Source organism: Trichoderma evansii (assembly GCF_050947405.1).
Source record: "Trichoderma evansii strain SZMC 28006 chromosome Unknown GGI43scaffold_5, whole genome shotgun sequence".
In the NCBI taxonomy this organism is placed as follows: Eukaryota; Fungi; Ascomycota; class Sordariomycetes; order Hypocreales; family Hypocreaceae; genus Trichoderma; species Trichoderma evansii.
The window spans coordinates 1,327,131-1,350,258 of NW_028145201.1; the positions used below are offsets into that span (position 1 = coordinate 1,327,131).

Genomic DNA, 23,128 nt, shown 5'->3' on the forward strand with positions numbered 1-23,128 from the left:
GGGTCATGTAAGCAAGGTTAAGGGGGTCAGCTCGCCTTAGTCTGTGATTTAGTGTCCCTTGGAGCACTGTGATTAAATGTTGTTTATTGCCTTGTTGAGATTGATTTACGAAGAAGCCGGGAAAGGGGTTAAAAAGAATTGCTTCTTTGGGAGAAAATAATGAGATAGAGGGAGAGAAAAAAAGAGTGAGGTTCACGATAAGGGCTATACTATTTATTGATTGTCACGCGAAGCTGGTTTCACTTTTTCTTTTTTGAAGAAAGATTAACGTTGGATCTGAATCCCTAGTTTTTTACTTCGTTCAAATGGTATCTATATTTTTGCTTTCCCCTGTTTCCACCTGTTTCCTGATACGTAAATTGAACATCACCCCACTCATAGGACTTGTCCCTATATGGCTTCTTTAACAGTACTATACAACAGACCCCTACTCATGCCTCTTGTTAAGCTTCCATCTCGCTTATAATGCTTTGCTATGCAGTTGGTTTGTTTTATGCCTTGCCTTGCTGGTAAGGTGTAGACAAAGATCATCCTATCCCCTTTGTAAACACTAAAAGGACTCCTCCTAGGCACGCACCCAAAAGACAGATACGACCAAAATTTACAATGCAGTAATGAACAACCAGAAAAGAAAAGCTCATACGCTAAATCAGACTTTCATACTTGTCCAAGCCAGACTTTTGCTGCTGCTGTTGCTGTTGCTGCTGGGGCTGAGCAAAGGAACTGCTACCCATCGGGTTGCTATTACCAATTCCTCCAAAGCCCATTGGCTTCTGCTGTTGAGATAGCGAGCTGCCTGAACCTGCTGAGCTCCATACATTCTGAGACGCTGCCGGAGGCGGTGCGAGACTGAATCCTGATGTCCCGGAGCTGCTGCCTGGCGGTGGGGCCAACGAGAAGGATGAGCCGCGGGAATCGGCCATTGCGGGTCTTTGGGAATTGAGCGAGTTTAGTGACATGTTGGACATGGAATTCGTCATGCCTGAACCAAACGCAGTAGCACTGGAGTTGGACATTGTAGAGGAGTAGTTTGGTGTCAAGGGAGGCGGTGAAAAGCCCTTATTAGTGGACGTAGTGGTAGATGACCAGTTGAAGCTTTGTGCAGTTGGTGTAGACTGCGCTGGTGCTTGCTGGAAACTCGACTGTGATGTTGGCTGCAGGGGCTGGCTGAACTGGGTTGAGCTTGGAGTCATGACTTCAAAGCGGTTTAGATCGGGGGTGACTGTTCGGAAAGCAGGCTGCTGGGTTTGTAGGGTGCTTGGTTGCTTTACGGGAGGACTCATGGCGCGCGGAGTTGACCAGGAAAAGGATGGTGTCTGCGGCGTGGCCGTTGAGGATCGACTGACAGAGGCAGCGGCACTCGGTGCGTCGTCCCAACTAGGTGTCTTTGCAGCGCTCGATGAACCACCAGCTCTGCCCTTCACCAACGCTTCAAAGTCATCCTCGTTGCCGCCATTAGTGGCATCGAAGGCCGTTCCTGTCAAGCCGCCGAAAGCCATAAAGTCTTCATTGGGAGCAGCAGTTGATCCGTTGGCCGACCCAGATAGCTCTTGTAGTTTTTTCGTCTGTTCATCCTCAACCTTGCGTGACAAAGTCTTGATGAGGTCCATAAATGACTGGAACTGTTTGAGGTTAAGCAGTGGTCCTAAACTCATATTCCATAAGATCGGTAGAATATCCATAGCCACAAACTCAGCGTCAGCAGTTTGTCCGACCACAAACATCAGATCTCGAGCTGCCATCATAACTGCAGGTTCTTTAGTTTTGATGCCCTTCACTAAGGGCACAATCTTTTCCTGCATGGTGTACTTGTCGAGTGCGCTGGATGAAGACGTCTTCTTGCTTCCTTCCAGCCCGCTGAGACCACCGTCATCTGCACTGGATTCATTGGAGCCACCGCAGAGGACAACAAAGGCTTGAAGACCGCGAACTTTGATGGCGAGACTGTTTGTTCGACTAAAGACAACGGCGACTATGGGGAATAGTTCGTTCTTGATTGTGCTAAAGTCTAGAACAGGCAGCACAACAGCAAAGCTCCTCAGTGCTGCATCCACGATCGAAGGCGTAGGGCATTCTATAGCAGCAATAATGACGGGTAACACATCTATAGCATTCGTGTTAGCAACATCATTTTCATCAGGCGCAAGTCAGTTAGGAGAGGACCCACCGTCTTTAAATTCCCCGCCATTACTGTTATCAGCTATCACTGCAATGTTCTCTAAAAAGACCATTAAGCCAGCATCCCGGGCAGGATCTTTCTCCTGGCTCTGCTTTGCGTTTTCTACAAACACACTCTTCAAGGCTGGCCGTACTCTTTCGCTGAACGCTCTTCGAGCTGCTGGCAGTAGAGTAAGGATCTTGAAGACATTCTGCAGAATCTGAGACAGAAGATCTTTATCCTTCATTTCCTCTAACAGTGCGGGCAATAGTTTCTTTTCCAGGACCGATTTGGGGAAAGATGGCAAGACTTTGTTAAGGCCACGCAAGAATTGTGACTTTTCGTTGGGAGTCTTTGCTGGAAAGGTATCAAGAAAGCGGATTGTAGAGACAAGGACATTGTCGAAATATTCGCTCTGTTGAAACTCTCTGGCAGTCATTCTCTGCGCAGGTCTCCTAGTAATAAGCTTCGGCAGCACATGATTAGATAGATCTCTGGGTAGCGCTCTGGAGGAGAGATAGTTGTTTGTGGTTGTTGGGACGGTGGAAGACGAGGAAAAGATCCTCTTATATGAAGAGAGACTCCCGTGTGCTTCAATTGGTGACTGATGCGGCGAATTATAGAGAGCAACGGAAAGCAAGCCGAGTGAAAACATATCGGCAGATGCGGTGAGGTTATTATCCATGACAAAATCCGGAGAGGTATAATCCAAATTTAGCTGGACGAATTTGGGTAGCCTGGGGTCTAAGTTGAGGACTTCATGTAGGCTAATGCCCTGAATCGAGGTAGGTTTCGTCGAACCATCTGCGGGACTGCAGAAAGCAAGTCCGCTTATCTTCCAGTCGGACTGTCGCATAGTTAGTCGCCGGAACCTGTACAAGAAGATATCTAGGTTGGAGGTGGACATGCCTTGGCATTGATGAGCACTGCGTCAGGCGTCAAGTTGCCGTGGACAAGGCCTGCGTTATCATGTAGAAACTCCAATGCTTTGCTGATTTGCAGCAATCCCTTTTGGATTTCCAGCTCGTCAATCTCAATCTCTCTTCTTCTGCGCACGCCGTCGGAATCTTCCGTAACATATCGACTCGATCGGCCGCCAGGGCCAGAGCGTTCTTGTTCATCCTTCTCTTGTAATAAACTGGATAGAGACGTAGTCACTGATTCTGTCACGAATTGTAAACCGCCGCCTCTGGTTTCCTCCACCGGCTCGACGAGCTCGAGAATGCTGGGATGACGTAGCTTGGCCAAGCTGGATGCTTCTTTCTTCAAGCGCTCCACCACTTCTTCAACGCTGCGCTTGTAGGATGCGGCATTGCCCTTGCCAACAGAGCTTCCGTGTGCGTCCAAGGACTTCTTGTCAAAGGCAAAGACGCTGTACGCCTTGCCGGTGGACTTCTTCTTAGCATCGTAGATCTTCCATGGCCCGGCCGTCGAGGTGGGATTCGGCGATACGGTATAGTTGGAGGAGATGTTGGTGCTGGAGAAGGATTTGAGCGCAGAAGAGAACATGATGCGTCGTGTATAAGAGAGCGAACTTTTGCAGCGTCGTCTACGGAAATAATTAAGGGTTCATTGCGGACTGGGACAGCGAATAAGGAGGGATTCTGGAATGCGCCAAATGGCCAGATGGCAAGTTGTTGGTGCGCCCGGCGCAATTCAGACAACGAAGAATGATATCTATACCAGGGCCTTTCTGCCGTGTAGCTGGATTAAATTGCGTGTTGCGAAAGTCCCTGACGTACCGCGGCGAGGCTGAGCGATGACACGCGTTTTGGATCGAGCTACCAAGATATGGAGCGACGTGCGTTGATGCTATTCGTAGCTCCCCGCTGCCATTGGCCAAAATGATAACATGATGCATCAGAGCTTCAGGCGGCCTCTGCGCCACAGCAGCAAGCCACATCACTGGTGCTGCATATTACAACGCCGCCTGACTAAGAAAAAAAATTACGGGATTAGAGGCGGACATCTCTCGGGCATATATGAAAGGATTTCCTCTATAGGTAATCGCAGGATTACGGTTAGACCACTAAGCTGGACAAGGCTGACCATCCCAAAGACAAGAGAGTCAAGACAGTCACTCTCAAAGGCGCGCACGTCTCCTAAAGGCGCGCACTACTCCTATATCGGTGACGATCCAAATCTTCGTCTGCTTACTTGTCACACTCCTGACAGTAGCAGCACAATCGTCGGCGAGATTTGCTGCAAAGCGGCCTGACGCGGCATCTCAAAACGGGTATCTTCGGGCTTGGTGTCTCAACTACCCCAAATAGTACAGAGAGGTGCAGCAGCACTGCGCAGATGCGCAAGAAATTGCACTGTTCCCCGGGGCCTGTGGCGCCAATTTGCCGCTGTGAGATAGCCGTATCGCAGCACTGTAACAAGGCGGCGGTGAATATGCACGTAATTCCTGCACTAAGACTAAGCCCGTAGTCCGGTACCGCTCCGGGGTTCAGGGTCGCTTTCCGTGGATTGTGCGCCTTACAGTCTCCGGCCTCGCGGGTTACTTCTCTCTTTGTCAGCTAGAACTTCTCTTGGGAGCCCTATATCTATATCTTGCCTGGACTCTGGCCCAGAAGCTCAATTGGACACGGCAGAGGAATTGCTGTTGTTTCGGCCACGCTGTTTAAAGTGAGGCATCTGGAAATTTCTGCTTTGGGACAGCCAACCTAATAGTAAGCTAGAATTTTGTTGGAGATTAGGACGACGACACAGAGAAACTCTCACAATGCGTTCAGCCATCCCCAGAACAGCGCTCTTGAGCGCCACGCGGGCTTCGCGATTCCTTCCTGCGTATCGCCCTGCTCGTTTCTACAGCATCAAGGCTGCGGCCACTTCTACCTCTGTACAGCGCCCTCTTGATGCATCAAGGCTTTCGGTGGAGGAGACGAAAAACCCAAAGGCCCTGAGCAAGCCTGAGGACCTCGTCTTTGGCAAGGAGTTCACAGGTGAGTTTCCTTTCATCTTTATAGATGTATATATCTTTTATGAACTCGGCGCATTAACACATCATCGCAGATCACATGCTCGCCATTGAGTGGAACAAAGAAGACGGATGGCTTGAGCCTAAAATTACTCCCTACCAGAACCTGTCTCTGGACCCTGCCACCTGCGTCTTCCACTATGCCTTTGAGTGCTTCGAGGGCATGAAGGCTTACAAGGACAAGAACGGCGACATTCGGTTGTTCCGTCCTGACAAGAACATGGCCCGTCTCAACAAATCCGCTGCCCGAATTGCCCTGCCCACCTTTGAGCCCACTGCCTTTGTCGAGCTCATCTCCAAGCTCACCAAGCTCGACTCTCGCTTCATCCCCGCCCAGCGAGGCTACTCACTCTACCTCCGACCTACCCTGATCGGCACTCAGAGCACTCTCGGCGTCGGCGCTCCCGGCTCTGCCCTGCTCTACGTCATTGCCTCTCCCGTCGGCCCTTACTACCCTACCGGCTTCAAGGCTGTCTCTCTTGAGGCCACCAACTATGCCGTCCGCGCTTGGCCCGGCGGTGTCGGTGACAAGAAGCTCGGTGCCAACTATGCTCCTTGCATTGTTCCCCAGCTCGAGGCCGCCAGCCGTGGCTACCAGCAGAACCTGTGGCTTTTCGGCGAGGAGGAGTACGTCACTGAGGTCGGTACCATGAACATGTTTGTTGCCCTCAAGGACAAGGCTACTGGCCAGAAGGAGCTTGTCACTGCTCCTCTTGATGGTACCATCCTCGAGGGTGTGACCCGTGACTCTATTCTCCAGCTTGCCCGTGAGAGACTTGCTCCCGAGGGCTGGAAGATCAGCGAGCGCAAGTACACTATGCAGGAGCTTGCTGATGCCTCCAAGGAGGGCCGTCTGTTGGAAGCCTTCGGTGCTGGCACCGCAGCTATTGTTAGCCCTGTGAGATCGATTGCATGGAAGGGCCAGATTGTCGAATGTGGCTTGAAGGAGACTGAGGAATCTGGTGAGCTTGCACTCAAGGTTAAGGAGTGGATCGAGGCCATCCAGTATGGTGATGATGAGCACGAGTGGAGCGTCAAGTTGTAAGGAACGTTAAAAAGGATAAATAGAAGGAATACATTAGTTAGCGTCATGTAGATATGCTGTTAGAAAAAATTAATCTGCCATCTGCTAGTAATCATGTCCCCCCTGTACGGAGAAGATTCGGTGAAATCGTGAATCATTTTTTTTTTGTTTGTCCAACAACCCAGTCTAATATTCATGCCATTGAGGGACCATATATCTCTGTAACGATAGAAAACCAGGAAAATAAAATGCCTTAAACATGTACATGTTGGCCACTCCCAACGTTGCCCCACCACTCGCTGCTTTCCCAAAACCTAATGTAAGATTTCCTCCTCCTCTCTCCCCCCTATGTGAACATGACCCCAGTCTCACTCCCATTCCGTCGACTTAGTTCTTCTTCTCGTTTGAAGGGTCAGGGAGAACACCCTCGGCTTCTAATCTTCTTCGTGCCTCCTCAAGAGCCCAGGTAGAGACGCTGTAATATCAAAAGTCAGTGAATGCTGCAAAACCAAAATGACGCAATGAAGCCGGTAGCTTCGCCACTTCCGCCTGTCCACTTCCTACTCCCAGAGGCTCCAAAGATATGGGGAAAATGATTCCAGAGGTCGCAATGCCATAGTTGGAGCCCCTGGGCGCAATATATCCTGCCACTTACGAAGTATCAGGCTTGAATGCCAGAGCAACGCCGGTGACCAAAAGGCTGGCGCCGAACAGGTACATGGGCCACTCCCAGCCCTCGGGCTCGGGCTTCTCGCCGGGCTTGACACCCCAGAGCCATCCGGTGGGGGGGTCGAACTGTGACTCGCCGCCGTGGCCGCCTTGTCGTCGAGTGGTCATGGAGAGGCTTCGCGAGGAGGCGAGAGGCTTGCGAGAGCATCGCACCGCTCGCAGCGGGGCGATGGTATGTCGGAGGATGGCCATTTCGGGCGCGTGAAGGAGAGGCGCTCCTGTGTGGTAATTCGAGTGGTCCTGGTGATGTTTCGGGGCCGCAATGGCTGGTGGAAATCGTTTTGGGGAGGGACGTCGTTTGGACCACCCGGCTGTTCAAAGTGCGGCGCTTCTCTTAGTTGGACTCCGGAGAGCGGCAGTAAGTCACATGACTGAAAACGTGACCGATCTGCACTTATATACGCTGTGGCGTTGGCTACCCCACTATACGCTGTTCCCTTCGTCCATCAAAGGGCATTTATTCCTTTTGTCCATGAGCTGAATGATAGGGGAAGTGGGATAGAAAATCGGCTGTTCTTATAATTATCTCGTCAATTTAGTATTTCAGCTTTCTAGCCACAGTTTTGCGCCATATGGCCTCCGCATTAACTACGAGAGGTGTACGAAGTACGTACTACGTAGAGATCGTCCATTTGCCCCACATCTCAACAATTAGCTTGGGCTTCAGCTTTCCTTGAATATTGCCAATTCTCGTCAGCCAATTCTCTCAATTAAAGTGCCACAATGTTTACTTTAGAGTGCGGTTAATCTGTTTATACCATGTGTTTATTTGTGATAAATAAGTACTATGTCTCTCATATTGGCTGATAGGCACCAATTTCTTATGGTTGCCGAGTTCGAGATGCAAGAACTCGATACTACAAGCATTTTAACGGTGACCAGTGGGATGAACTCCATGGTAGCATCATCTTTTTCAGCGGCGCCCATAGCCACTCTCTTCACTTAAAAACACAGAATTTCCTCTTGCTGCGATAATAAGATTCTACTCTTTCTTTAGAAATATTCTCTTACTTGCTTTAATACAGCAACTTAATGTAGTGGTGCATTCCCGACTTGTTAACAAAACAGGTTTATACCTGTGTAAATGGGAATTTTTGTCTATTTAAATGGGAGGTATCCATCTAAAAGGCCTCCATTAGCGCATCGTACTCTACATATGGCATAATTTAGAGCCCATTGTGTCCGGAGTTCGGAGTTGAGCCATGGCATCATTTTTCATTGCCCATCCCTTGGAGCCTAAACCTCTAAACCTTTGGCTGTTTGCCTGGTTCGCTGTTCCTCTCCTGTCACGAATCCCTCTATCACCAGGAGAAAGGACTCAAGCAGATTTACAATATGACAACTAACGAGGAAACCTTCCGTGCATACACCCAAAAACAGGGCGAGATGTACGCCGCTGATCGCCCAGGATATTCTCCAGCTCTCTTTAAATCTATCATTGATCATCACAAATCTACAGGAGGCGAGCTTAATACTATTGTTGATGTGGGCTGCGGAACTGGTCAAGCTACTTGCGATTTAGCTCAGTATTTTTCTGAAGCCATCGGCCTGGATCCTTCAGAGGGAATGATTGAGATCGCGCGAGCTTCTGCTAAATCGGCACTCCCGCCTGTGCGGTTCGATATATCGGCTGCTGAAGACCTTGGCACCGATCTTGAACCCCCTATCGCAGAAAGTAGCATTGATCTGCTTACGGCTGCGACAGCCGCCCACTGGTTCGACCTAGCACGCTTCTGGCCGAAGGCTTCACATATCTTAAAGCCTGGCGGTACTGTTGCATTATGGGCAAGGACTGGGATGTCTATAGACCCTACTCAGACACCAAACGGATCGGCCATTAAAGCAGCGTTGGAAGCATTTCACAGTGAGCTGCTACCATACGAGAGGCAGGGAGGTATCTTAACGCGCGACCTTTACGCCGACCTACAACTACCTTGGACCCTTGATAACCCAGTCAAGGCTTTTGGCCAGGACAGTTTCATTCGCAAAATATGGAACAGCCATAGAGAATATGACCAAGACGCACAGGGCGCGGATTTCGGTACAAGGAGGATCATGACGCCTGAACAATTTGAAAAGCTTTTAGGTACACACAGCTCAGTGACAAGATGGAGAGAAGATCATCCTGATCTGGTCGGCACAGAAAAGGATATAGCCGGGAATTTAAGAAGACAGATAGAGACTCTGCTACATGATGTGGGTGTAGAGCCAGGCGAAGAGATACTGAGAGGAGGAGTGGCCATCGTGTTACTGATGGTGAAGAAGACACAGCTAGAGCAATAAAGTACAACTATCCTTTGCAACCCAAAACACCGTGACTATCCAATTCTCATAGTTTGCTATCCTGTGTAAATAACAAGACTGTAAATTCGGTCTCGTTGTTATGCAATATAGTCGTTGACCCTCCGTGTTCAGTCTATAGAGCAGAGGGTCCAACAGACAGATTGTTGGGAGTACCTACAAGGACAATATATACTAATGATCTACGCTGTAAATAGCAATTAAGTTGCTAAATAAAGCTGATGGCAAGCTCAATCTGGTAATATTTATATAAATGGCTTAATTTGGTATCTGTCATTCCCAACTTTATTGCTTTTATCCGCCAACAACTACCGAAAAGCCGCGGAGAAACGGTCCATAAATGTATTTAGCCATTGCGTGAAGATGAATGCGCAACTGGGTTGCAAAATTATCCCCCAATAACAGAATTGAACTTTCCACACTACATATATCGGCTTTAACCGCTGTGACGGGCCATCGCTGACCCGATTCCCCGATTATTTAGAGTCTTCAGGCATAATCCGGCTGCTGTCAGACACAACTAATGGTTTGAGAAGAGAAATGGAGGATTGTTCTACCTGGCATCGATGATTAGAGAAAAACAGGCTTGCAGACATATATATACGGTAATTTTCATCCCATAAATTAACATAAATATTGCAGCCCGTTTTAAGTAAGACGATGGCATAACATTGAACTCAAATGGGTTAAAGCCTCTTGCCAAGCCAAAAGAATTAACCATAATCCCCAACCGTCTGGGGTATTTTGAAGGGTCATCACTGGGTGGACCGATTAAATACATCTTTCTTCGAATCTTCGATTGGCGAAGTGCATGGGTGGCTGTCAGGATAAAAACGACTAATACAGCGAATTGTGAGGTCAGATAGCTCCAGCTCACATTGAGCTTATGAAGTTCATAGCAGCTCAGTTCAGACCTACAATAAGATATATTCATTAAATTATGGCATAAATCATCTATTTCATTATACATTCTATTCTTTTATGGAAAGAAAAGCTGTTGTTATGGAGGGACGTAGTTGGACTACCCCCATATCATGGATAAATATGCCGCTAAAATCTGTCGACTAATAGCTCCCCAACGCTTCGGCGATCAATAGAATGTTTGAGTAATTTAGCACTACAATACTAATTAGCCTTGACGAGTAGTAAAAGTGCAGACATATTATGGAGCTCACATGTCCTGACTGGCCAGCTGACCAAAGAACACACTGCGGGGGGTTGAGGTCGTTGTCGATTTCGGTGCAGGGGCAGCCACCGACTTCCAGGCACTCGCAATTGCATGGGTAGGGCTCGGTTCCGTAATAACAAGTCTCACAAGTGCCAGTCTTGAGACAGCAATCTTGTGGCTGGACTGGGCACTGTCTCTTGTGAAGGGGTGACTTGGGGGTGGCGACAGCCAGCCCAACCAGCGTTGCAAGGACCACGGCAAAACGCATTGTCGATTGTACTGTAAGGATATTTGAAAAGAGATGGTAAAGTAAATTATGGATAGTCGGAAATCCTTTCAAAACCAAATGTAAATCTTGTGGCGATGGGGGAACCACGATCTATTTAAACGTATACAAACGACGGATATTCGGGCTCATCGCCTCTATCGGGGCCGAGATCCGATTGAACAGCCAGTTTTCTCATACATATCGTCCTTCTAAATTGAATCAAGAAAACAATAATGTAACGTTACATCAGGAAAGGTATGCATAGTATTGCAGGCTATAATGCGTATAAAGCCTGGATAATGCCTATTTCGCAGTGTCATAATGGCGCTTGATTCGGGGCAAGAGCAGCATAGGAGAGGGTCGTATTGACAGCACGGCAGTTTCTTGTCACTAATACGACAAGCCGATGCACTAGCGTTAGTAAGATATAAAGCAGAACATGTGTGAAATGGTAAGAACTTGGTAAGCAGAAGGCCGAGCTACCTGTCTAGAATGGAATGAAGCGTTTTAGCTGAGAAGCTTGCCGTACCTGAGCCGCTTGATCCGCCTAATGTTGGAAGGTGCATTATCCTACTAACTTAACATAGAATATCAGCTAATCAGAAATCATCAGCATCCTTGTAGGGATGTACGGAGAAATTCATCCCCACAAGTGACTGGGTGGAACAAGGAAACAGCATTAAGCTCGAAATAAAGCTTGACGTACGACTCTTACTCCACTTATAGCTCAGATCATCAAAGATAATCCATAGCTAGTACTAAAGTACATAACTAATCAATCTACGGCGATATCCCACTGCAGGCCGAAAAAAAAGGAGGCACACGTTAGGAGAAGAGGTAGAATAGATATACGCCGCAAAAGATGCTCAGTGCTGACAGTAACTATTCCAAGGTATAAATTTCGAGTGACTAGTGTGATACAGAGAAAAATAGTAACAATTGAAAGGATAATAGTCGCATCCTTGCTTGTGAAGATTCCATTCTCCGGCATATTAGCGCAAGTATTGCTATTCGGGCGGTGTTGATGAAGCTTACCTTCTTAATAGAGCTAAATACCACCCAAATAGCAAAATATACCGTCCGAATAGCAAAAATATGCTGCCCGAATAATAATGCTCATCAGCGCCCCGGTTAAACATGGATGCAAAAAAACAAGCCAATAGCATCAGCTACCTTCGTAGCAGCGGTTCACGCATGGATAAATATAGACATAGATATAGTATAATTATTATGGCAGGTGGGAGTATACGGCCACAAGAGGAAAAATGGTTTCATCCATGTAGATAGCCGAGCCAAGAGAGCACAGCCAATTGTCCACTACCGCGCTGGAGAAATCCCCGGACGCGGTCCGATGTGATCGGCAGTTAATAGAGGATCGGACTTATCTCCTGACATCCAGCGGTGCTGCTCCATACCTCGCTTGCAGATGGGCAAAAACAGACAAGAGTTAATATGGAGTAGAGCTAGCAAGCTTGCGATTATGATAGGTAGTTCGCGGACTTATAAACGTGAGTGCAGCCCCCCAAAGTCCGAATATTAGCTGCGCTAGCACCTTTTGTGGAGTGACCTTGATCTTGCTGAGATAAAGGTTGAGAAGATCCAAAGCACTATACGCAGAGGCTCACCAATGGAGAAGCTCGCTTGTAATTCTTATTGTCTACTCAATTTACCAAGCTTGCAGAGCAGGAGCTGCGGCTCGGGCCTAAACAGCTTACCGACGCTTCTCTTTTTTTCGGGAAATGTGATTATGCACAAACATTTCCCAGCTTGGGGAAGTTAAAAGCCGATTTCCCGGATTCTGAATGCCATCTCTTCGCTCTCGGATAATAATATAGACATATTAAATCATTGCGGGCCGCCTCCAAAAGGCTCCAGTTCCCATTCTCCTGGCTTCACTTGTACCTTATCCGATATTTTATAGCCTTCAAACTTGACATTAGCCCCAACACATGACAAAGTATACATCAATCCTTCAAATTTTACACAGCCATCGCTCGTGAAATCTATGTGGCCAGGCTCAGGTAAATCTAATTCCTCGCCTTCGCCAGTTTCGTATCCTTCAAGACGCAAGTAAACGCGGCGAGACGGGGGTGATTGGTGGGTAGTCTTGAGTTTCTTTGCATTATCGTGAGGGTGTGAGGCCGAAACTGTATCCTGCTCAAGTGAGGCTTTGCGCTTCTTCTCATTAGTAGATCCCTCCGCATCAATACCATCTTTGCCATCTTTGCCATTTTCGTGATCTTCATTATGTTCCTCATGTTTGTTATTTTTGTCATCCTTGTCGTCTTCCTTATCTTCGTCATCCGCGTCGTCCTCGTTGTCTTCACTGTCTTCATCATATAAGGGATATGCGTCATCGGAGGATTCCGGGGTCATAGCCAGAGCATCTTCAGGGAACATTTCTTTGAGCTCATCTTCAGACAAACTGAGAGTCATGGTTCCCTTGAGGATGCCAAAATTGTAAGCGGCAAGCAGCATGCCTCTTGTACAGTTGTAAGAGATATCCATCGATAGCGTGTCTCCCGTTTGCTCAGTTGCCCATCCGTCCAAAATCTCGTCACACCGAATTATGTAGGAACCTATGCAGCGATCAAGATCAAATGGTTTAGATCCTTCATCCACCCCGTCAGCAGCCTCATGCTTTGGCTGTATGCTAGCGAGATATTTCTTGTGGGTTTCCATATGCTCTTCCCATTTTGACTTTCGCCGGGCTTTCTCAGCCTCAACCTCGCGATCCCAACATTCTCTTCCTAATCGTTTGATTTCGTCATGGTCCCATCCTATGAAGCACGTAGCAGGTTCCATAACATTATAAGAACTGCTACTAGTGTGAAGGCCGGGGATATCATGAATGCGCCAGGTCAGATCATTCAGTCTGTTTTCAACTTGTAAACCCAGCGTTTCTGGAGTCTTGGACCGATCCGGTTTCCCATCTGTCAAATAATAACGGTCCAAGAAGCGACGAACATCGAAAGATGCCTGTTCGCTGGGCGTTTCACACTTCTCAAAAGCCTCATCATCCATCCGCTCCTTTTCGGCGCTCCATATGGCGAAGTCGCTCTTCCATTTCTGATATAGAGGCTCATATTCCTGTCGCAGGGTGGCTTCTAGCTCAACCACTGATTCAGGAACGCTATCACACTATCATCGTAGACGGATTAGAAATAATAGCACGCGGTAGAGCAAGAGATGCTTCTGCAACTTACTGTGCCTTCACAAACCTCATCGCGAAGTAAGGCCTGCAGCGTTGAACTTTTGGCGGATTTCGAAAAAGGAATGCCATAGTATGTCAATTGAGCCGCAAAAAACGCTTTACTAAATAAGCGATGCGTATCTAACTCGGCGATCATCTTGTCAGAAAAGTTCGGGATGGTGTCCAGATGAAGCAGGTCTAGCAGGTGCGGGCCGCTGACCCGTTCGATATTCTCTACGCTGAAAGCTTCCTTGCACATTTGGAAGCCATTGCGCTTGAGAACTGGCACCTCAGGGCGGTTTGGTGGTTCAGTTCGTGCCGGTATCGTCATGGTGTTTACAACTGCGTGAAATTGTGCGTGTAGATGTGTTTTTTCTTTTCTTTTTTTTTCTCTTAGGGGTGAGACTGTGAATTATGCCGAAGACGCGTAGCTATTTCAATTTACGCGACCAAATTTGGCTGTCAGACGTATGATGTAATGTTGATAATAGGCTGGAAGAGAAAGGATTGCCAAGCAGCTGGTCAATTTTAACGCGGTAATGATGCTGCGAACGTAGATCTGCGCGCACTTGACGTATGTTATTTACAGATGATAGTCCAGCTGTCTAACACGACTGCGCGTGTGAGGTGTGGATCGCATTTCTCACGGCCCGGGCTATAATTGAACACAGGCAGTACCTAGGCGCAGCATCACAGTATCAGCCGCACAATGCCGCCGAGTTTACTTTATAAATTTATCACGATTTTCATGTTGCCTAAAATTCGTTTCATTTATTTATTTACTTTTGTCTTGCAACGTATACTGTTGCGTAAGATCGAAAGAGAGTCATTATATTATAGTTAGTCTATTATTGCATGTGATAGAGCTAGTTTTCTCTGCTAGTGGCCTCAGCAATTGGATCTAATTTCAACATAATCACAAGTAACCTGAGACGGGAACACATGGAAATAGATGCGCATTCATCAATTCAGCCAGGATATAATTTCTAGATGGACTCATCTATCCAGTACATGTACAAATAGAGCATCTCAGTAGACCTGGTTTCCCTCTGCATCGAAAATAATCTGTTTACCGGGATTAGGCTGAGGAACAAGCCCAAGCTGCTGCAGAACAGTCAATCCTCCTTCCTCGGCAATCTCGCGAACAATCTTGCCATTCTTAAGCGTGAAGATGGAGATTCCAGAAAAATGAATCTTCTTGCCAGTGTTGGCTTTGTCCAGCTTTCCCACAACCAAATCGTCAAAGGCACGGCCAGTGTGCGTGCCGCCACCAACCCATTGGGCTGCAACATAATCACCCTCCGCAATCAACGGAGTCTGGTAAGACCTGAATGTCAAATCAGGGAACGCCTTTTTACCTCAGTTAGTTTTTAAATATTCCAAATGATCTTTTAAGTGCCTGTTCTATCGATTAAATACCTCCATAAACTCGGTCAGCATCATCTTTGCGCCCTCTTTGCCGTGACGAGGTCCGTGATTAGGGTAGCTCATGACAAAGTCGTCAGAGCAGAGCTCGTCCACAATGGAGACATTGCCCTTCACCCAATATTCCTCAAAGTACTTGGCAACAATCGCCTTGTTTCTTTGCTCGAGAGTAGCCATTTTAGAAGAAAATATTCCGTGAATATGACAAGCCTGGAATCTTGCTGAGTTTGTAATATGTGTTTCTTAGTATGGTGATAATGTATAAGTGATTGTGTTCTGATAAATATTAGAATATTGGAATATCTTCATCTTTTATACTTATTATCTCTCGCTTTACGGAATTCAATAGCAATTTTTAATAACAATAACTAATCGGAACCTGCAGTTTGACGTCTCCTGTTTGACTAATAATATCATTAGCAGGGTTGCTCTTGAATTCTAACTTGATAAACGGGTCGGTGTGAAGATTGGTGCACTATTTCGGATGCACCGGTTTCTCATTTCAATGTCTTTTATCCAATAATGGCAAAAATTTCCTTTATCAAATATTAAATCAGCTCAATTGATTACACTCAATAGTATTCAATTAACGGCGACTTATAGAGCAACACTTAAATAGCGGGCCTTACACCAAGCACCGAGCACGCTGTCATGACGTAGACGTAGGCATTTTTTGTCTAAAATCAGCAACTGGGCTAATTTAGGTAATAGTTTAAACTCACATTGCTTCTCATATTGAGTAACGCCCAAAAAAGCCGAGTCGGAGATTAAATAATGTGGCATGAGATAAGTAGGCAAGTAGGATGGTTACAATGAGATTTATTAAAGTAATTGTGCATTGCCTCTTTGGGCTAATTAGAACAATAAAAAGTTACTAGGCTTAAATAAAAACCATATTCCTCCCATTGAACTTACCTATGTGTTGGAATAAAGGGGAAATTGCTGCATCCTTATCCTTGTCGTGTGGATCGCTTAGTGTGGCTAGTAGGATAGGTACTGTCGTAAAGCGGCTGGTTCATATATATGAGAACAGGTCAATAAACAAGATCTAATTGAGGCAATTATAGTTCAAAATCTTTCTATAGTCTATGAATTGTGTGTCCTCTTAAATACACTCTATCCAAGTGCTCCCCAATTATCTCGCTAGCTTATGACGACTATAGATCATGTAAGCCTGCGGGTCGGTTCTGGAACTTCTATTAATCTCATCCTTCGATAAATCTAGGATTGCTTTGTTGACTTTTGGGAACTAGACATGAGTCTCGCAGCAAAGGGAACGGGCCAGGCAAGTTGATCGGTAGGATCTTGGTGAACGTCGCCGGTTATGACCAGATCAACGATTGCGACGCCAATATAACCGCCAATAGCAGTAAAGACGTGCCACCTGGGTATATTTAGTGCATGGTCTTTGGGAGAGATTTGGAAAATGGGACGTACCATCCGTGTAATTCAAAGAGAAATGCCAAAGGAATGCCAACTGTGTGCCTCACATCGATCAAAAGGTTACATGCCCAGTCGTCGATTAGCCAAACAAAGTAGCCAAAGGCGAAGGACACTGGCGATTTATTTAGCCGAGTTTCAATAAGTATACTGGAACATTGACCTACTCATGCCCAAAACAGAGATAGTTCGCAGAGTCTTTTTGATTGCGGGATCGGGAACTTGCTGAGAAATGATCTTCAGAGAACGGGTTGCGATGACGTAGATGCTCAGACCAAAAGTGCTTGCGTGAAGCAGAAATTCATCCATCACCATGTGGGTGACCATGACCGTGGTGAAGAGAATGAGAAGAATTGTTCCTACTAGTTTAGTGCGCTGCGGACTGGCCTTGAAGGTGAGAAGGCGGTAGACGATAGGTGTTGTTAAAAGATGCATAGAGAGCTCGTCGGCTAGAGTATGTTAGGAGATGCCGCCAGCAAAGAGGCATAGAAACCACTCACACATTTGGGTGTGATACTTCATCGTCATGTGGTATCCAGCAGAACATATTCCTACGCCAATGAGACCAATGTATGAGATTAACCGAGGACCCGTTAGCTGTTGCTTTGGAGATGTGACCAGGCCGTAGATTCCGTAGATAACTATTCAATGTCAATTCCAAGCCATAGTCCAAATTATTGATCCAAATATACCAAAAGTAAAGCTGCTGAGAGTATTGACAAACTCGGCGATAAATCGTGTGACAACATAGTCCTATAGCGTGACATGACATCCGTCAGAACACCATCTTAATTGACGCAGAACGTAGACTGTAAATCACCACCGTACCTCTTCACAAAAGCTACAACGCCATTTATGAGTAATTGCTCCAATTTTCCTAGTTAATGCAGTACATACTTGAGATATGAGGTTTGAGGCCCCCAAAAGGGTTCTACTGCGTCAGCCATTTCCTCAGAATTTCGTAAAATTGCTTCAGATATATCTGAGGTGAAAAGAAAACAGTATGCTCTTTACTGTATTTTAGTGCTGTAAACACCACGTTGTTTCGGCTGCAAGGGATCTAGGGCGGTATCCTGTGGCAGAAAAGGAGAGCTGCTTGGAAGAAGTAAGCCAATAAGAATGGGCTTGGTTTCATAATACAGAAAGTTTAATTATATAATCCGTGGCTTGGTGTAATTGCGATGCAGCAGTGCATGAATTGACCTTTTCAATGATAAACAAAACTTTTTCTCTAATGTAATAGAATTTACCTAGATATCCTATGATATAATATGCTCTAATTGGGGGAAAATACACACAGAGCTCAACCAATAACATAACTGACCCGCTCACACAACCAAACTATGGCCAAATCTGCTGCTAATCATCTAGGCCATATCAAAAAAAAAAAAAAAAAAAAAAAGTCCACAGAATTAATTGATCTAGGCCATCGAGATAGCTGGGAGTGCTTCCAGGAAGGCAGCTTGTTCGGTTTCCCCAACTAAGAAAGAGGAGGTAATTCCTCTTGTATATATAGTCTAGCCGGGCTTAAATCCGGCATCGATACCCGGCATATGCCCCACTTTTCGGTCCGGGGCAAACACCTCATCGCTACTATAAGATGTCGCCATTCAATGCTCACATTGCCTTACACGAAATTCTCGTCTTTCATTGGCGGTTGATAAGCAACCAATATAGCGATGAGCATCAGACCGCGGGGTATCTATGTGTAACTGCAAGTGATAATCCTCTCTTACCAGTAAACGAAAGTCCCTCGATAGGTTTTTGAAGACCGATGTCGCCACAAAGCGCCAGAGTAGTGGGACTCGGACGAACCATGGAACCGCAAGCATCGTTGGAACAGCTGGGGAATAACAGGTTGTTTCACTGCAATTGTGACATGAAGAGACGTTTGCCAGGCGATAGATAAAGAAAATGGAGTAGGAATTAGTTGTTTCATATGAGAAAACCGCTGTTGACCTCAAGAAAAGATCGGTTATCAGAGATGGAAACGAACATGCTTCGTATTAATTCTAATAATAGTTCGAATTAATTTCTGCACCATTACCAAGATGACGTTTTAGCCTGATTGTAAAAGATCATTTGGTAAGGATTAGTCGTACAGTTTGTTTCCCAAATCCCTGTTTAATGCCCCCCGCTTGGGTGTCCCTCTCGGCTCAACATATAGCCCATCCAGATACTAAACAAACACAAAACGGCTGTATTAATGTTCAAATCGAGCACACGTGTGAAAATTTCTAAGATAGTGGATGCAGTTCTGTAAAAACCCTTGCGTTCTTAAAACCGTTATAAGAAGTGATCGGGGTCCGCAATGATGCCATCTCGACTTATTTTGATCGGCAGAGAACCTATATCTTCTCCCAAATATTCTTTTTTAGAGTCCAGATTCTGATACCACCTTAGATCTGGACCAAACCACTTAGGCTCATCATGGCTACAGTTCGCATAAGGCAATTTGGGAGCGAAAAAGAGGGCGCCAGTCCATCTACGCTCTCTCTGGATCAAATCCCCCCCCTGGGAGCGGAAAAATTAGAGAAGCGCTTCTGGTGGCAACGAACCAGGGCGATCGATCCATACGCAATTGCGACGCAGGTCAGACTCAATACTAAGTGTTCTATCGTATTAAATAGCTTCTAACTGCGTGGCAGCCCAGTGTCTTCGATGATCCCGACACTGCAGAAAAATATCAGCCTCCAGATAATTGGTGAGTTTATAGATTTGTCCAAGATATTAAAGTCAGGCTGACTAAAGATTAACATTCAAAGGGAAAATATACATCGCTTCGATCCACTGGCACGATGGACCTGGGCCGAAGAAGATGCTATAATTCGAAAGATGGACTTTCGCATTACAGCCTGGTGTTGTATCATGTTCATGGCTCTCGAAATGGATCGAACGAACCTCAGTCAAGCAAACTCGGACAACTTCCTTCAAGATTTGAATTTGTCAACAAATGGTAAGATTGGCAGTTAATCTCGCCAAGTCCGAGTTTCGAACGTAACTGCTTACACTAAACGCAAATAGACTATAACTTAGGCAATACTGTTTTCCTCATCGCCTTTCTCCTAGCTGAAGTTCCTTCTCAGCTGGTGTCTAAATGGATAGGTCCCGATCGATGGATTCCCTCCCAGATGGTCTTATGGAGTATAGTTGCTGGCGCCCAATTCTGGCTATCGGGTCGGTCATCGTTTTTGGCTTGTCGAGCTTTATTAGGTCTTCTACAAGGTGGATTTATCCCAGATGTAAGTCGATAATGGTCCAACCTACGATGGGTACGTTGCATATTAACATTACACAGATTGTGTTATATCTCTCTTACTTCTACAAACATCACGAATTAACTCTACGATTGAGCTGGTTTTGGGGTATGATGACTGTGGCTGAGATCTTGGCTGCTCTACTAGCTTACGGCATTCTCCACATGAGAGACGTTGAAGGCCGATCAGGTTGGAGGTGGCTCTTCTTGATTGAGGTAAGAGCATTTCTTAAGAAGAATTACTAGTATATATTCTAACAAATACGCGTAGGGTCTTATGACTCTCATTGTGGGAATTCTGGCATATGGTCTGATGCCTGCCGGCCCTTGTCAAACTTCGAGTTGGTTCCGAGGTAAGAACGGATGGTTCACGGAACGAGAAGAAATAATCATTGTCAACCGTGTCTTGCGCGAAGATCCTTCGAAGAGCTCGATGCACAACCGTGAACCAATCACACCGAGGCTGCTGCTCAAGAGTTTGTCGGACTATGATCTCTGGTAAGTCAAGTGTTGCCTATTGTGAAAACCTTGGGTAAAACACCATATTAATTCGCGCAAAAAGGCCACTATACATTATTGGACTCTTGTTTCAGATACCCGCCGCACCAGTGAGCAGATATCTCACGCTGGCCCTCAGGGGGATTGGCTTCAGTACTTTCCAAACCAATCTTCTAACCATACCTGCTAGCGTGTTGAGTAGTAAGTCAAAATTATGCTTGTTTTAGTAGTCCTAATTATAGATGCTGATACAAACTATAGTTATTACTATGTTCGCTCTGAGCTACTTGGCCGAGATCCAGAACGAGATGGTCTTGACGGCTATGCTTGGCCAAGTCTGGTGTCTTCCATTTTTGATCTGGCTCGAAGTAGCCTACACAGCTGAGAGCAATAAATGGGTTGTATTTACTATTATTAGTCTCCTACTGAGCTATCCATACGGTAAGTAGTTTCATGCTTCCATTCGCTAATGTTTGGCATAGGAAAATTGCTGACTTGCATGACTAGCACACCCGATCCAAGTGGGCTTGAACAGCCGCAATTCTAATACTGTTCGCTCACGAACTGTATCAGCCGCAACATACAACATGTTTGTGCAGCTCGGAAATATCATATCGTCGAATCTCTATCGCGCTGATGATGCTCCGCTTTACCGACGTGGCAACAGATACCTCCTAGCCATCACTGCGGTGAGCATTGTCTGGTACATGTTTACCAAATGTTACTATATATTCAGGAACAAACGGAGAGATGCGAAGTGGGATGCCATGACGCAAGAGGAGAAGCTACACTACTTGGCAACAACAACTGATGAGGGAAACAAGAGATTAGATTTCCGTTTCCAACACTAGAATAGACTATACTAGCGGCGAGATAGGATCCGCATGTTTCTAATTGAATAGTGGGCAAATGTAATACCGTTCTGGGCTATAGCTTTTTCAGTGGATCCTGCTATTTTCGAGAGCGATGCCACAAAAGGTGGCAGCTCCGTATTGGTATATAAGGAGAAAATATAAGAGTGCTAGTAAGCGTCTATAGTCTGCCAAGGCGGCTTATCGGGGTTGTACCATTATCAAATGATTAGCAATAATATTGGCCTCATGGATCAGCCCTACACGATCTTGTGTGGGCAGTAATACTATCTTACAGCCCCCCTGTCCGCATTAGCTGATTCCATCACACAGCAATGCTAATAGTCAACAAATAGGAATATTTTCTTCGCAGCTGTATTATTTTAGAATTATGTGCCGTCTCACCAAGGTCCACAACAGGTCAAGCTTAGCCGACCGCTTGATTCTAGTGATTACCATTTGTAGGGGTTGATTCCACATCACTATTAAGGACGACGATCGTTTTTTCAGAGCACCTATCGGCATAGCCCCTATCTAGAGTAGATACTGCTATTTATATCATTGAACAGATGAAGGCTACGGATATATAGCAAGCGAAACCACTTTCTAACCAATGCTTCTCTCACAAGCAGTTTGGAGCAAAGTTCATTCACAGCTCTGATAGCATAATTCCAGAAGCAAACAACAAAATCTATGACTACTATCAACATGAAATCCGCCTTAGCTTATTTACCTGCCTTAGTAGGCTCAAGCTCGAAGCTTGAAGAACCGATCGGAACCCTAGGACTTCTCCTGACCGATGAATATACGAGTCTAGTTGCCAACCACTCCGCGACATTTCACCCAAATTTCAGCAAAAACACCATTCAAGCAGTACAAGCCAATGTTGCCATGGTCGCGCCCGACGTTGATAATTTCTTCAGTGGATTTTCTGGCCTTGGAAGAACTCAATTTGCCTCGGCGATAGGTTTTCCTGGAGGAGGAATAAGAGCTCAGATTCTTGACCGACTCATCATCGTGGAGGGAAATACCGCCGTAATTCTAAGCGCCAGCAGGATCACTACAAACACCTCGCAACTTATTTCCCAGACATCGCTGGCGGAAACTATGATTTACGACAAAGATGCCTTCCTGAGCCGTATTGTCAGTATAGGCGAAGGCGGACTCGGAGTAGCGCAACAAGCCGGCCAGGTCAAATTACCGACGGTTAAGCCGATTGTACTGAATCCCATTGCGAATACATCTGCCGGGTTTACATTCAAAATCAAAGAGAAGGCTGCGCAGTTTAACATCAACTTCAACAATGATAACTCATCGGCTAACGGACTCCTTGCCACGGAGGATGTTACTGTTGTTTCCGATGGCCACAACTCCACTGGCCGTGCAGCTCTTGTCGACTTATTCACTCGTTACAACACTTCGGTGCCAGATCTCATTCAGCACGATGAGTTCGTCCTCGGCCAAGGCAACTGGGTAGCCACTGAATATATCTTCCAGGGAACGCGCAATGGCACTTTTGCTATGCTTAACGGTACGCAGGTACCACCTAACGGCGCACACTATCGCGTCCATGGCTCGCGATTTATGAGATTCAACGACGCTGGTTTAGTTGACCTGTTCTGGCAGGTAGCTGATAACGATGCCTTTGTTAGCCCATTGTTTTTGGCGAATCCAGTTCCTACTCAGTAGAGAGTGGTGAATTTGGTTGTGTAGTCGCCATAGGGCCGCCGGAGAGTGGTTATTCGCATAGTCATCTACAAACTTCTGCATAATGTTTTTAATTGTTTTTTCTTTTCTTTGAGGGCTCGTATCAAATAAAGGGCAAAGGTATTTC

The 23,128-nt window shown here is 46.1% G+C and overlaps 10 protein-coding genes across 10 annotated transcripts; 4 read left to right on the top strand and 6 right to left on the bottom strand.

Annotated features, from left to right (window-relative positions):
- Positions 1–644: 644 nt before the first annotated feature.
- Positions 645–3,667, bottom strand: GGI43DRAFT_421708 (kinase-like domain-containing protein; the record flags this gene model as incomplete). Its single annotated transcript, XM_083207997.1, has 3 exons — positions 645–2,104; positions 2,168–3,005; positions 3,086–3,667. 3 exons carry the CDS (start codon positions 3,665–3,667, stop codon positions 645–647), a joined length of 2,880 nt encoding a protein of 959 aa, XP_083062829.1.
- Positions 3,668–4,430: 763 nt separating this feature from the next.
- Positions 4,431–6,269, top strand: GGI43DRAFT_315963 (branched-chain amino acid aminotransferase). The gene is made up of 2 exons (XM_083201770.1): positions 4,431–5,106; positions 5,177–6,269. The coding sequence occupies exons 1-2, from the start codon at positions 4,887–4,889 to the stop codon at positions 6,184–6,186; spliced, it is 1,230 nt and encodes a 409-aa protein (XP_083062830.1). The 5' UTR covers positions 4,431–4,886; the 3' UTR covers positions 6,187–6,269.
- GGI43DRAFT_400077 (ESSS subunit of NADH:ubiquinone oxidoreductase-domain-containing protein) lies at positions 6,201–7,247 on the bottom strand. Its single transcript, XM_083205416.1, has 2 exons — positions 6,821–7,247; positions 6,201–6,640 (listed from the first exon to the last, which is right to left on the bottom strand). The coding sequence occupies exons 1-2, from the start codon at positions 7,084–7,086 to the stop codon at positions 6,553–6,555; spliced, it is 354 nt and encodes a 117-aa protein (XP_083062831.1). The 5' UTR covers positions 7,087–7,247; the 3' UTR covers positions 6,201–6,552.
- Positions 7,248–8,067: 820 nt separating this feature from the next.
- On the top strand, positions 8,068–9,193 carry GGI43DRAFT_400079 (class I SAM-dependent methyltransferase). The gene has a single exon (XM_083205417.1). It carries the CDS (start codon positions 8,230–8,232, stop codon positions 9,175–9,177), a length of 948 nt encoding a protein of 315 aa, XP_083062832.1. The 5' UTR covers positions 8,068–8,229; the 3' UTR covers positions 9,178–9,193.
- Positions 9,194–10,109: 916 nt separating this feature from the next.
- Positions 10,110–10,702, bottom strand: GGI43DRAFT_400080 (uncharacterized protein). Its single transcript, XM_083205418.1, has 2 exons — positions 10,371–10,702; positions 10,110–10,312 (listed from the first exon to the last, which is right to left on the bottom strand). Exons 1-2 carry the CDS (start codon positions 10,629–10,631, stop codon positions 10,307–10,309), a joined length of 267 nt encoding a protein of 88 aa, XP_083062833.1. The 5' UTR covers positions 10,632–10,702; the 3' UTR covers positions 10,110–10,306.
- Positions 10,703–12,476: 1,774 nt separating this feature from the next.
- On the bottom strand, positions 12,477–14,155 carry GGI43DRAFT_381975 (uncharacterized protein; the record flags this gene model as incomplete). Its single annotated transcript, XM_083203194.1, has 2 exons — positions 12,477–13,772; positions 13,838–14,155. The coding sequence occupies 2 exons, from the start codon at positions 14,153–14,155 to the stop codon at positions 12,477–12,479; spliced, it is 1,614 nt and encodes a 537-aa protein (XP_083062834.1).
- Positions 14,156–14,837: 682 nt separating this feature from the next.
- GGI43DRAFT_400084 (ester cyclase) lies at positions 14,838–15,460 on the bottom strand. The gene is made up of 2 exons (XM_083205419.1): positions 15,244–15,460; positions 14,838–15,174 (listed from the first exon to the last, which is right to left on the bottom strand). Exons 1-2 carry the CDS (start codon positions 15,424–15,426, stop codon positions 14,854–14,856), a joined length of 504 nt encoding a protein of 167 aa, XP_083062835.1. The 5' UTR covers positions 15,427–15,460; the 3' UTR covers positions 14,838–14,853.
- Positions 15,461–16,190: 730 nt separating this feature from the next.
- GGI43DRAFT_400086 (ceramidase) lies at positions 16,191–17,700 on the bottom strand. The gene is made up of 7 exons (XM_083205420.1): positions 17,587–17,700; positions 17,518–17,530; positions 17,382–17,442; positions 17,190–17,330; positions 16,857–17,138; positions 16,687–16,804; positions 16,191–16,633 (listed from the first exon to the last, which is right to left on the bottom strand). Exons 1-7 carry the CDS (start codon positions 17,634–17,636, stop codon positions 16,471–16,473), a joined length of 828 nt encoding a protein of 275 aa, XP_083062836.1. The 5' UTR covers positions 17,637–17,700; the 3' UTR covers positions 16,191–16,470.
- Positions 17,701–19,119: 1,419 nt separating this feature from the next.
- Positions 19,120–21,294, top strand: GGI43DRAFT_432872 (major facilitator superfamily domain-containing protein; the record flags this gene model as incomplete). The annotated part of the gene is made up of 9 exons (XM_083209659.1): positions 19,120–19,281; positions 19,338–19,393; positions 19,455–19,645; positions 19,714–19,931; positions 19,988–20,161; positions 20,217–20,443; positions 20,508–20,644; positions 20,705–20,884; positions 20,951–21,294. 9 exons carry the CDS (start codon positions 19,120–19,122, stop codon positions 21,292–21,294), a joined length of 1,689 nt encoding a protein of 562 aa, XP_083062837.1.
- Positions 21,295–22,002: 708 nt separating this feature from the next.
- Positions 22,003–22,983, top strand: GGI43DRAFT_381979 (uncharacterized protein; the record flags this gene model as incomplete). Its single annotated transcript, XM_083203195.1, has 1 exon — positions 22,003–22,983. The coding sequence occupies one exon, from the start codon at positions 22,003–22,005 to the stop codon at positions 22,981–22,983; it is 981 nt and encodes a 326-aa protein (XP_083062838.1).
- Positions 22,984–23,128: the final 145 nt, after the last annotated feature.

Coding starts and splice junctions, on each gene's coding strand:
- GGI43DRAFT_315963 (XM_083201770.1), top strand. CDS start 4,887: ATGCGTTCAGCCATCCCCAGAACAGCGCTCTTGAGCGCCACGCGGGCT. Junction 5,107..5,176: donor CTTTGGCAAGGAGTTCACAG/GTGAGTTTCCTT, acceptor ACATCATCGCAG/ATCACATGCTCGCCATTGAG.
- GGI43DRAFT_400077 (XM_083205416.1), bottom strand. CDS start 7,086: ATGGCCATCCTCCGACATACCATCGCCCCGCTGCGAGCGGTGCGATGC. Junction 6,641..6,820: donor GCATTCAAGCCTGATACTTC/GTAAGTGGCAGG, acceptor TTGATATTACAG/CGTCTCTACCTGGGCTCTTG.
- GGI43DRAFT_400079 (XM_083205417.1), top strand. CDS start 8,230: ATGACAACTAACGAGGAAACCTTCCGTGCATACACCCAAAAACAGGGC.
- GGI43DRAFT_400080 (XM_083205418.1), bottom strand. CDS start 10,631: ATGCGTTTTGCCGTGGTCCTTGCAACGCTGGTTGGGCTGGCTGTCGCC.
- GGI43DRAFT_400084 (XM_083205419.1), bottom strand. CDS start 15,426: ATGGCTACTCTCGAGCAAAGAAACAAGGCGATTGTTGCCAAGTACTTT. Junction 15,175..15,243: donor TGCTGACCGAGTTTATGGAG/GTATTTAATCGA, acceptor TGAGGTAAAAAG/GCGTTCCCTGATTTGACATT.
- GGI43DRAFT_400086 (XM_083205420.1), bottom strand. CDS start 17,636: ATGGCTGACGCAGTAGAACCCTTTTGGGGGCCTCAAACCTCATATCTC. Junction 17,139..17,189: donor GAAGTATCACACCCAAATGT/GTGAGTGGTTTC, acceptor AACATACTCTAG/CCGACGAGCTCTCTATGCAT. Junction 16,634..16,686: donor CTCTTTGAATTACACGGATG/GTACGTCCCATT, acceptor AAATATACCCAG/GTGGCACGTCTTTACTGCTA.